We start from the raw sequence: 12,677 nt of genomic DNA on the forward strand, positions 1-12,677 counted from the left end.
GTGGCTATCCAGATTTCCAGCATCATTTATTGAATAGGGATTCTTTTCCCCAGTGTATATTGTTGTCTACTTTGTTAAAGATCAGAAGATAATATGTGAATGGTTTTATTACTGGGTTCTCTGTTCTCTTCCATTGGTCTATGTCTCTGTTTTTGTGCCAATACCATGCTGTTTTGATTACTGTAGTCTTGTAGTATAGGTTAAAGTCTAGTAAAGTGATGCCTCCATATTTTTTCCTTTTGGTTAAGTTTGCTTTGGCTATTTGCAGTCCCACTCTTTTCTAGTCCCAAAGGAAGCACAGAGTTATTTTTTCCAGATGTGTGAAAAATGACTTTGGTATTTTTATAGGGATTGTATTGAACCTGTAAATCACTTTGGGTAGTATGGACATTTTAACAATTCTCCCAATCCATGAGCATGATGTTTTTCCACTTGTTTACATCATCTACAATTTCCTTCCTCAGTGATTTGTAGTTCTCTTCATAGAGATCTTTTACTTCCTTGGTTAAATATTTGATATATCCCTAGGTATTTTATTTTCATTGTAGCTATTATATAAGGTATTGAGTCTTTGATTTGATTCTCAGCTTGACTTTTATTGGTGTATAGGAACGCTACTGATTTGTGTACATTGATTTTGTAACCTGAGACTTTGCTGAATTTGTTTATCAATTCCAGTAATCTCATGGCAGAACCTTTGGGGTTTTCTAGATATAAGATCATATCATCAGCAAAGAGTGATAATTTGACCTCCTCTTTCCCGATCTGGATATCCTTAATTTTCTTCTCTTGCCTGGTTGCTCTGTCTGGGACTTCTAGTACTATGTTGAATAGAAGTGTTGACAGTGGACATCCTTGTCTTGTTGCAGTTCTGAGTGAGAATGCTTTCAACTGTTCCTCATTTAATATGATGTTGGCTGTGGGTTGGTCATATATGGCTTTTATAATTTTGAGATATGTTCCATCTATGCCTATTTTGTTGAGAGTTTTCATCATAAAAGGGTGCTGAATTTTTTCAACACCTTACTATTAGACTGGAAAAATTCTCAAAGCAGAAAATAAAGAAAGAATTACTGGACCTAAACCAGACTCTTAATCAAATGGACCTAAGAGACATTTACAGAGTATTCTACCCCAAAATTACTGAATATACATTCTTCTCAGCAGCACATGGAACATTCCCCAAGATTGATCTTATCTTAGGACACAAATAAGGCATCACCAAATTCAAAAAAATCAAAATCATACCATGTGTCTTCTCAGACCATAGTGAAATAAAATTAGAAATGAACTCCAACAGAAACACTCAACTTTACACAAAGTCATGGAAATTAAACAACCTACTGCTGAACAATTATTGGGCCAAGGAGGAGAATAAGGTTTCAATCAAAATATTCCTTGAACTTAATGACAAAGGAGACACAAGTTATCAAAGTCTCTGGGATTCAGCTAAGGCAGTCTTAAGGGGAAAATTCATAGCTTTAAATGCCTACATCAAAAAGACAGAAAGATCTGAAATCAACAGTCTAATGAATCATTTCAAGGAGCTAGAAAAGGAAGAGCAAACCAAACCCAAACCCAGGAGAGAAAAAAAATAACTGACGTTAGAGCAGAGTTAACTGAAATTAAAAACAAAAAAATAATACAGAAGATTAATGAAACAAAAAGTTGGTTCTTTGAAAAGGTAAACAAAATTGATAGATCTCTTTCTAGTGTAACAAGAAATAGAATAGAAAGGATCCAAATAAGCTCAATCAGAAATGAAAAAGGAGATATTGCAACTGATACCACAGAAATACAAAATATCGTATGTGAAATCTATAAAAATATCTATGTTCATAAACTTGAAAATGTTGAGGAAATGGACAAATTCCTGGAAATACACAACCTGTCAAGGCTTAATCAGGGAAAAATAGATCTCCTAAACAGACTGATTACAAGCAATGAAATTGACGCAGTAATAAAAAGTCTTCCAACAACAAAAGGTCACTTACCAGATGGTTTCACAGTTAAATTTTATCAAACCTACAAAGAAGAATTGGTACCATACTGCAGAAATTATTTCAGAACATCAAGAAGGAAAGAAACTTCCCCAACTCATTCTACAAAGCCAGTGCCACCTTGACACCAAAGCCAGGAAAGGGTACAACAAGAAAAGAAAACTATAGGCCAATATCCCTTATGAATATAGAAGAAAAAATCCTCATTAAAATTTTAGCAAATCAAATTCAGCAGCACGTCAAAAAATTAATCCACCAAGACCAAGTGGGCTTCATCCCATGGTTGCAAGGATGGTTCAACATACATAAATCCATTAATGTGATTCACCACATAAACAGAAGCAAAAACAAAAATCATATGATCATCTCAATAGATGCAGCATCCATATTTATCACAGGATGATGTAAGGTTGGTGGCTGTACATTGGAATCACCTGGCAAGCTAGATATCTATCCAATAACAGATCAATCAAATTAGACTTTCCATTCAACGTTATTAATCCACAAAGTTTATAAATGATAGAATACTACTGTTTGAAAACAGTGTTTTTTGTAATAAAGTGTCGAGTATAACCATTGAATTTTATCAGAAACATTAGTTTTTGGTTCTTTTCCTATAAGGAGCACATTTTGCACAGTAAATATTCACCAGATATGTAATGTAGATATACTTAGGACAAGGTGGGTGAAACATAGAGTTGAATCACCATATGAGGAATTGAGTCATGATCCAGAGAAGGAACCCAAAGAGTATAGTTTTTAAAACCTAAATCAAGTTATTGAGGGATACAATGAACTTTTGTTTTCTTGAAGTCTTTAAAATAAGGTTAATTTTTGTCATTATTTTTTACTTTAAAGATTTCTTAAAGCCACTTTCAATTAAATGACTAATTTTTCTTCTTCAGACAAATACAATCCACCTCCTCACAAATATCTCAGTGGTTCAATTAATTTATTACAGTTTTAGAATGAATCAGCATTTAAGAATTCATCAGGTCTTAATATTATGCATATGAAATTTTAGGGATAAATATTTAAAAATTACAATATTACCTTTTGAATAAAAACATTTTTATTAGGAATTTCAATTTTATTAATGTTAAAAATAGTTTTTCTTTCAAGAGGAACAGGTGTCATAATATTAAAGACAGAGCTACTTTAAAAATAAGCATGTGAATCTTTATAAACAGTAAATATAAAAGAGAAAAAAATTTTCCTTTTCAACTTTCTATATTCCACTAACTCAGGTGGTCCAGTAGAAGTTTATAAATCTATTAATATAATCTCCAAGCCATGTATACATTTTAAAGTATGTGATTTTGAGAAAGATATGGACCCTATGTGAAGTAAATTTTAACAGAATGTAGTTTTTGCTAATGCAATTTCTAAACCTGCATAGAATAAACTAGTGTAACCTACATGACATATTTGAAGAACATTTCAGTATTTATTGTTGTACCAGTGTCTATAACATTTGCCTTCAATCTTTTTAAGATACATAAAAGAGAAAGGGAAGCAGCTCCTAAGAAACTGAAGTGTATAGATTTTTATGCCTGCAGATTTTAACAATAAATAAAATTATTTTAGCATTTCTTTTATAGTAGCTATATCTTCCATGTCTGTCATTTACATAAAATTCTTTACTTACAACCTTCATAGGTATCAGATAAGCATATTTTTCCAATAGTCAGAGATCTTGTTATTAGCTGGCATGCTTTATTTACTGTCTTTTTTTTTTTTTTTTCGCTCTTTCAAGATCCATAGAGAGAAAAAATTTTGAATTTATCTGATATTTAAAATATAAAAGTTCATTTATTCCCTTGCTTTCCCCAACATGCTATTTTCACATAGGTTACCCACTGTTTCTCTGGCCTTTGATCTTACACAAATACTGAAAGCGTTGATACTTTTCATTAATATTTTTCTTTTTTTCTCAGATGCTTTCTTAGCATCATATTTTTAAGCCAAAAAATAAAAAATAAAGGTTTATAAACTCATGTTTACAAAGCTAGGCCTTTTAAAATGGTTTTATGGCTTTAGTAAAATTGAATACTCTCTCAGTTGTATGCATTCTTTTGTTAAAAGTTATTCTTGATATTTAATTTACTCATCGCTGTGTCTTAAAGAGGTATGTCATATTTTAGAGTTGATGAGAGAAGACCAGAGAATAATTTTGAAAGATGTGGTATAATTCAGAAGAGTAGAAAGGGAGACACTAAATTTTAATACTTATCTCAGTCCAATGAATACAATTTCAGCCAGCATCACTAGATGGCAGGCTGTGGCTTGCAATGGATAATAGTCCTTTGAGGTTAAGAGGGGTAGATTAACCCTGTTTTTTCCCATACTTTTTTATATGTGTTTCTAGGCTGATTTATGAGGGGGAAAAAGGTAGCTCTTCCATTGTATGAAGTTTATTTGTAGCACATATTCATTTCAGTGATTCAAGTTGTAACACAGGTGTGCATTCTTCTGGGATGTACACACTGAACATTATAGTATCATAACCCTTTATAGATTGAAGAAGTAATACTGGAAGTGATACATTCTTCACTTTAACACCATTACACTTTTCATTCTTTTCTTTCTGTGCAGGTGACTTGGATTATTACTGGTTGGATCCTGCCACATGGCACAGCCGGGAAACATCACCTATTAGTTCGGTAAGCTTTTTGGGAAGTGAGTGTTTGGAGCTCAGGAAATATGTGTGCTGTCCATTGTCCTTTGTCTGATATCTGATAGATAGTAATCTTATTCTGCTTCATTATACATTTTATTAGAGCAAATATTGACTTCATTCAAGGCAGTACAGTTTTGAAGAAAAAAATCTGTTATCACTGAATAATTATAACAAATTTTAAATGAAGTAAAAGCAATTATTGAATAATGACTGTTTAGAAATGAGATTAAGATGTTATGTGGTTGAGGATATGAACATTAATACAGAATCATTTTTCTTTATGTAAGAAGATGTTTTTAAATTTCAATAATTCCATTTCAGAACCTCAGAACCATTTTTTAAAATGTGTACTTAGTTACTAACTACTTTTAGAAATATTTACTATAAGTTTCTACTGCAAATGAGGTATATCTCTAAGTGAAAATTGTTATAAACCAACAATAGAGTCCATTAAAATAAAGAATTTCCTTTAGCTTGTTTTTTTGTTTGTTTGTTTGTTTTGTTTTGTTTTGTTTTTGAGTCAGGGTCTTGCTGTATCACCCAGACTGGGGTGCAGTGGTGCCATCATAGCTCACCGCAACCTCAGACTCCTGGGCTCAAGTAATCCTGGCTCAGCCTCTCAAGTAGCTAGGACTACAGGGATGTGCCATCACACCGGGCTAAATTTTTTAGTTTTTGTAGCGATGGGCTCTGGCTGTGTTTCCCAGGCTGGTCTTGAACTCCTGGCCTCAGACTATCCTCCCACCTCAGCTTCCCAAAGTTCTGAGACTACAGACATGAGCTACTGTTCCGGCCTAGAGTGTCTTTTAGCTGGGGTAATTATGTCATGCTACAAGCAATAATTATGTGTCTATAGGAAAGAAAGTATGCTGTTTACTTTTTAAAAAAAAATTAATAAGCTTTTTTTGAGCAGTTTTAGGTTTACAGAAAAATGGAGCAGAAAGTATAGAGTTTCTATATCCCTCCTCAATCCTTCCCTCTCCATCTCAGTTTCCCATGTTACTAATATCTTGCATTTGTGTGCTTCATTTGTTACAATCGATGAGACAATATTGTTGCATTATTATTGACTGAAGTCCATAGTTTACATTAGAGTTCAGTCTGTGTGTTGTATATTTTGTGGGTTTTGAAACATATATAATACCATGTACCTACCATTACAGTCTCATACAGAACAGTTTCTCCACTTATTCATCCCTCCCTTCCTTTCTCTTCCTGAGCCTCTGGCAACCACTGATCTTTTTACTCTCTCCATAGTTTTGCCTTTTTCAGATTGTCTCATAGTTGAAATCATGCAGTATACAGCCTCTTCAGATTGGCCTCTTTCACTTAGCAATATGCATTTAAGGCTCCTTCCTGTCTGGACACAGATATATATTTCAGATGAGATGGTTAGTTGCAAGTCTTTTTGTGGCTTAATAACTCACTACTGAATAGTATTCCATTGCCACAGTTTATTTATCTAACCCTAGGTATTTTAAAATATATTTTAGGTTGATATTTTCAATAATGTAAGTTTCCATACCAGTTGCTCATTATTATTTCTTTTTTTAAAATTTTATTTTGTAGTTGACACATAATAATTTTACATATTTATGGGGAGTACATAGTGATGTTTCAATACATATAATGTATAGTGAACAGATCAGGTTAATTAGCGTATCTATCATCTCAAACATTTATCTTTTGTATTGACAACATTTAATATCCACTCCTAGCTATTTGAAACGATATATTATTGTTAAATATAGTCATCCTACAGTAGTATAGAACACTAGAACTTATTCCTCCTATGTAGGTGTAATTTTATGTTTTTTAACAAATCTCTCCCTATCCCTCCCATCCCCCTACTATTCTCAGCCTCTAATATTCTCTGTTTTACTTTTTACTTCTATGAGATCAAGTTTTTTAGCTTCAACATATGAGTGAGAACATGTGGGTTTAACTAACTGTTCCTGGCTTATTTCACATAACATAATGTCTTCCAGTTCCATTTATGTTGCCACAACAGGATTCATTATTTTTGTGACTAAATACGATTCCACTGTGTCTATATTACTTTTTAAACTTTATTCATGTTTTCATAGCATCCTGTAACGTGGCAGCCATCTAAAGAGGGGGACCGATTAATTGGACGTGTTATTCTTAACAAGAGAACAACTATGCCCAAAGAATCAGGTGCATTATTGGGTCTAAAAGTAAGTATGCTTATTTAAAATGTTTCTTAAAGGGTGAATTACAGTATGGACTGCATTCAACAAAGTTTCTGACAGTGATTTTTAAATATCTCCTCCTCCTGATATCCAAAATGAAATTTCCCTAGTGAATATATCTTGTTATTATATTGATGTCTTATGGTATATGCAGTATTTTTATCTGAGTTAATATTTTTCAATGATTTTAATATAGCATATAGTTGTGTTAGGGAAATTCAATAAAGTATAGGAAAACTAAAATTTTTTTCTGAATATATAGGATGATTTTTACATTAAAAAAGTTTAAATGGAAAGTAGTAAAGTTAGATAATGTGGACCTTTATTATAGCTTGAACAGCAGCATAAAATATCATTAAAGGAATTGTTTCCTAATTACAGCAGTATTTATAGTAATACCAAAAGAGTAAAATTTATCTTTTATAAATATTAATTCTCTTCTAACAAATATAATTAGAAGCTGATAGATTATAAAAGATTATTCCTTATTGTAGAAAAATATACATATATACACATACACATATACAGATATATATATATATCTTGTATTCTGTGTGGGCAGGTAAATGTGTATTAAATCATATGATTTTATTTGCTTTCAGAAACTTAAAAAAGCATTCAAAGATGTTGCTTTAACATTATTATGTACCAAGAGATTGTATTTCAGTTGTGTGATAATTTGATCTCTTCAAAACCATTGACTAAACTAAAAGAATTTCAGCTATTAATAGTGCTGATTATTACCATTAATTACTCTTGCTATGAAATAATTCTGATCACCTCTACTAATTGATATGTCCCTAAGATTTGTGCATCAACCTCAACCTTTGGTAATATTCCTTTCACTTTTAATTATGTATATTTGAGCCCCCTGCATTGGGAGAAATTAAATCTAGAAACTTCTCAGATGTACACTGTATTTAATTTGAGGTGTAATGAAATGCCATGTGAAAGTTTTAAATATTCAATAATGTAATGCAGACTGTGAGATTTATAAGGGCACAAATATATATTTCAGATTAGATGGTCAGTTGCAGAGATAAACTTAGTCTATTAAGCCTTCCACCATGGTAAATAGCTTCCCCAAAGTGTCCTGTTCTTGACTTGAATCCTTAATTTTTATGATCTTAGACCTACATTCTGCTACAAATATGCAAAAGAGAACAAGATCTGATATGACAATGGGGCATTATCTTCATGTAGAAATAATAATTCAAATGGTAGGCATGAATTGAGAAGATAAAGAAAAATGAACCATAATGTAGTGTCAAACACTTGCTGTTTGATACTAAGTCGGAGAGACCTGGCACCTGTCTTCCAAGTGTATACATTATTCATGGTGCCTTTTTATTGTTAGGTCACTTTAAGAAATCAGCACATTAATTGTCTTGGGACACATATCTCAAATATAATGAGATGTCTTATTTTCAGAATTATGCTGCCAGTTCCTTTAATCAAAAGTATGTTTCATTTCATTAATAATCCTATACTCAATTTTAAATACATCATAAAAGAATGTAGGATTAATTCCTCAAACTAATAAACTTATGTTTCAAAATGAGTCTTGGGAACTTACAAATTTGTAATTATCCAGGTTGTTGGAGGAAAAATGACTGACTTAGGACGCCTTGGTGCTTTCATCACCAAAGTAAAGAAGGGTAGCCTAGCAGATGTAGTTGGACACCTAAGAGCAGGTAAAGTTCTTTTTTTAACATTTAAACAATGTGTTCTCTATGAATGAGCTCGTGGTTTTCAATTTTGGCTTAGTTATATATATATATTTATATATGTCAATTATGTTCATTAATTTTAATGCAGGGATAAAGATTTTTTTCCTGATATGGATACTTACCAATTGCAATAATAAGTAACTATACATCAGCAGCAATTTGGAGAGAGTGAGAGTATGAATCTCTTTTCTTTACATAAAAATAAATAGATGCAAATAGAGAACAATTACTCATTTTATAGATGGCTTCATAATATTGCTACAAAACTTCAAATTTAAAACATTTTAGCTTTGGGAAAAAAAATCCCATATTACTACTTAATTAGTTTATATTTTAAGCCATAGTAATTACTAAAGTTTTTCATAGTGATCACAAAACTTACTCAGGAACAGCATTTGTTATAAAAAATAATCATAATCACATTTCTTATACAGATTATTTAATAAAATCTTTGTTACTTTAAATGTGACATATATTGTACTCCTGTGCATGTGCTACTTCTTGGTATTTGGGAATTTATTTATGTTGCCTTGAAATCGTAACATAACACAATACAATCATTTAATATATTTAAATGTACCATATATTTAGATGTAACATTTTAAAATCTATTTTTGGTAAATTGTTAACTTTTTATTTTAGATAAAATCATATTACATATTTCTTCCAATTGACTCTACTCTAGTTTAGTAGAAATCTTCTTAGAGTGTCTTTTTATGCATTTGCCAGACAATTATAAAGAAAACAGTTGGCTGAACTGTAGAACTGAAGACTAATAACCTATAACACATAGAAAGAGAACATTTTCACACTGTTTTCAGTTTTTAAACCTTAAGATTGTAATTCTTGAGAACTTTGGAAAAATATTCTAGGACTCTTAAAGACTTTTCAATGTAATTATTTACCAGAATATCAGTTCAAAATCATTTTAGGTTTTGTTCTTTGATAGAAACAAAGGGAGGGAGAAAACCCTAATGAGGAATTTTTCTCCATCTACTATACAGCTTTGGATATGTATGGAAGTATGGTACATTCTTGTTTCTTATCAGGGACCAGTTAGGATTCAATAAAAAATAATTCAGGCCGGGCGCGGTGGCTCACGCCTGTAATCCTAGCACTCTGGGAGGCCGAGGTGGGCGGATCGTTTGAGCTCAGGAGTTCGAGACCAGCCTGAGCAAGAGCGAGACCCCATCTCTACTAAAAATAGAAAGAAATTATATAGACAGCTAAAAATATATATAGAAAAAATTAGCCGGGCATGGTGGCACATGCCTGTAGTCCCAGCTACTCGGGAGGCTGAGACAGGAGGATCGCTTGAGCTCAGGAGTTTGAGGTTGCTGTGAGCTAGGCTGACGCCACGGCACTCACTCTAGCCTGGGCAACAGAGTGAGACTCTGTCTCAAAAAAAAAAAAAAAAAAAAAAAAAAAATAATTCAATCAGAGATGACTGTCAATAAACTGAGTCTCTGTCTAATGACTCAAAAATAAGCCTCAGAAAGTATAGAATTCCTTGTTGGCTGATGTAATATAACTTTAAATACTTTTAAAGCCTGAATTTTCAGATCAGATTATAAACACAGTGGCTTTTGATATTATCATTGTGTTTTAATACAAAATTACTTAAGAAGTTAAAGAAATGTGTGTTCTTTATAAAATATCCCTTAGTGATTAATTTCATTTGTTTAATACCCTCACAAGATGAGAGCCTGAGGACTTAAATCTAAAATGTTAAAAGCTAAACTTAAATACAGACACATGTACATTTCACTTTAAGCAATTTATGTATTTGAAGAAAGTAAAGTTTTTGTAGACTCAATCATATATTTTATTTGATTTATATTATTATTTAGGAATTTTTTCTTCTATTTGCATGTCAACATATTTGGCCTATAAAACTACAGTGCTATTTTTTTTTATTGGTGTGACCTTTATTCAACATTTGCAATCTTGTTTTAATCCTGCCATACCTTTCTCCAGTCCTGCCCTCCTTTTAGTCTGTGCACTGCACTGACTGCTATTTGATTTAACCATCGAAAACACAAAAGTGACACTGGTTCTATCCTTATTATTAAGATCCTTCAGTGTCTCCTGGTCATCATTTGTTCACGTCAAAGCTCTGTAGCCTTGTTCTTTACTAACACTTTCAGCCCTCCAGCAGTGCCAGTCAGTCTGTAGGTCCCTGGCAAGCTGTTTCCCACCTACAAGATGTGGTAGGGGCCTCTTGTCTACTTCCGTTGCTCTTCTGCTCTGCCTGTTGAAGTCCATTCCATCTTTCAAAATTCATCTGAAGCTGCCTTAATTCTAAATTGGTTCCTGATACCCTACTGGGAGCAATAACTCATTACTACCTCCTTGGCTCCACCTGGCTCTATTTCTGTTCCTCAAATGAACTTGTCATTGTGTATAACATATTTTATTTGTTTTGTATTATTTCTCTGCCACCAAATTTAAAGACAGAGAAAGTGTCATATTCATCTTTGTACCCTCATTGTCTACATCCCTGCCTGAAGAAATTATCCATATACAAATAGTGCTAAAGAGATTACATTCTGATATAGGAGTTATTTATCTGTAAATAAATAAGCATATGTATTAAGATAATTTGATAATATTAAAAGTTGTGCTTCCAGGTTGATGTCTAGAAAGAGGAGAATTTTATAATGCAGTGCTTTTACAAAATGTTGGTTACAACTCATGTAGTAAAATCAATGCAATGGTTTGCATCAATCATTAAAAAAATTGAAATAGAATAGAAAATATCAGGGTAAGTATTGTTTCATAAAGTATTTTCCAGTATATATGTATGTATATGGATATATATACATACATATATTCATATTCATATTATATATGTGTACTGGGCCACGATGTAAACTTTATTTCTTCTCTTGGTCAAAAAATTTGAAAACATTCCTAATATATTATAAATTTGCAATTATTTATTTTTGTTTTCTTTTACAGTGAAGTGTATTCATTGCCTACTTGAAATACTTTTCTAACTGTTTAGGGCAAACTATTAGAAGTTATTTAAATATTGGTAAGAACTATAGTATTTTAAAAAACCAAAGCAGCATCATGTGCTTTTTACATATTTACTTTTTACTTTTAGTAGGCAAACACCTGGGAAAAACAAATAATTACTTTAAGATAATACTAGTAAAACAGTTTTTTTCTACTTTTGTTAAAAAAAGACCTAGCTAAAAACTAAAAGATTTTATGTTTATATCTAGCTTTAAGATGTATAATGATGATTGACCCTGTATTTCAACACATATTTATTTAGCTACCAAAATGTTCTAGACACTGAGAACAATAAAATAAACATGAACATCAAAGAATAAAGACACCTCAATGTGTTATTGAGGCTGAGGTATTTCAGCTGAGCCTACCATTTTGAATTGAAGGATCCTGGGCAGGAACCATTTGGGATCTAAAACTGCTTAAATATTTATGAAAACAAATAATGTTTTTCCAGATGGTTAATGGTGAAAACTCTAGACTCTAGTTGATATAACAACTATGAGTTGTTAGCCCATATTTTAATACAACATCATATTACTCCCTTTGTTTAATCTTAGAATATTTAACAAACTAGTAAGTAGTATGTTAATTTTTTATGATTTTAAAATATTTCCTATTTGTACTTTAATGTTCACAATATAGATTATATATAGAATATACGTGTTTTGAACATCTGGAAGGGGGTTAACTGTCATGCAACAGTTTTACATCTGCTTGCTTGTAACTTTGCCATAGCTACTTGCGATGGGTGTGAATTCAAATCCTTTCATGCATTTTTATTCTGTTGTGCATCTGGTGAAGACAATGAAGCATGACTTATGATTGGAAACTTCATGCTAATAAATGTTAATTGCTGTTTCTACCAAAATAAAATAGGATTTAATGTACAGTTTAATAAGAATCTTTCATATATAGAGCCGCCTACATTTATTATATAGAGGGCATGCTGCTAATTATTATTTTCTAATGTTTCCAAATAGGCTGTGCTAATTCCATCCCATAGCATGAGATTATTTTTATATTATTTCTGGTA

The 12,677-nt window shown here is 31.9% G+C and overlaps 1 protein-coding gene across 50 annotated transcripts in view; it reads left to right on the plus strand.

Annotated features, from left to right (window-relative positions):
* The window catches only part of RIMS1 (regulating synaptic membrane exocytosis 1), a 467,111-nt gene that overhangs the window by 297,720 nt on the left and 156,714 nt on the right, over window positions 1-12,677 (plus strand). For all 50 annotated transcript variants that reach the window (XM_069488784.1, XM_069488776.1, XM_069488766.1 and 47 more), the window contains 3 exons: window positions 4,596-4,663; window positions 6,768-6,878; window positions 8,488-8,587. In XM_069488784.1, coding sequence (XP_069344885.1) covers window positions 4,596-4,663; window positions 6,768-6,878; window positions 8,488-8,587 — 279 coding nt within the window. The remainder of the gene's footprint in view (window positions 1-4,595; window positions 4,664-6,767; window positions 6,879-8,487; window positions 8,588-12,677) is intronic.

Source organism: Eulemur rufifrons, chromosome 15 (genome assembly GCF_041146395.1).
Source record: "Eulemur rufifrons isolate Redbay chromosome 15, OSU_ERuf_1, whole genome shotgun sequence".
Taxonomy (NCBI): domain Eukaryota; kingdom Metazoa; phylum Chordata; class Mammalia; order Primates; family Lemuridae; genus Eulemur; species Eulemur rufifrons.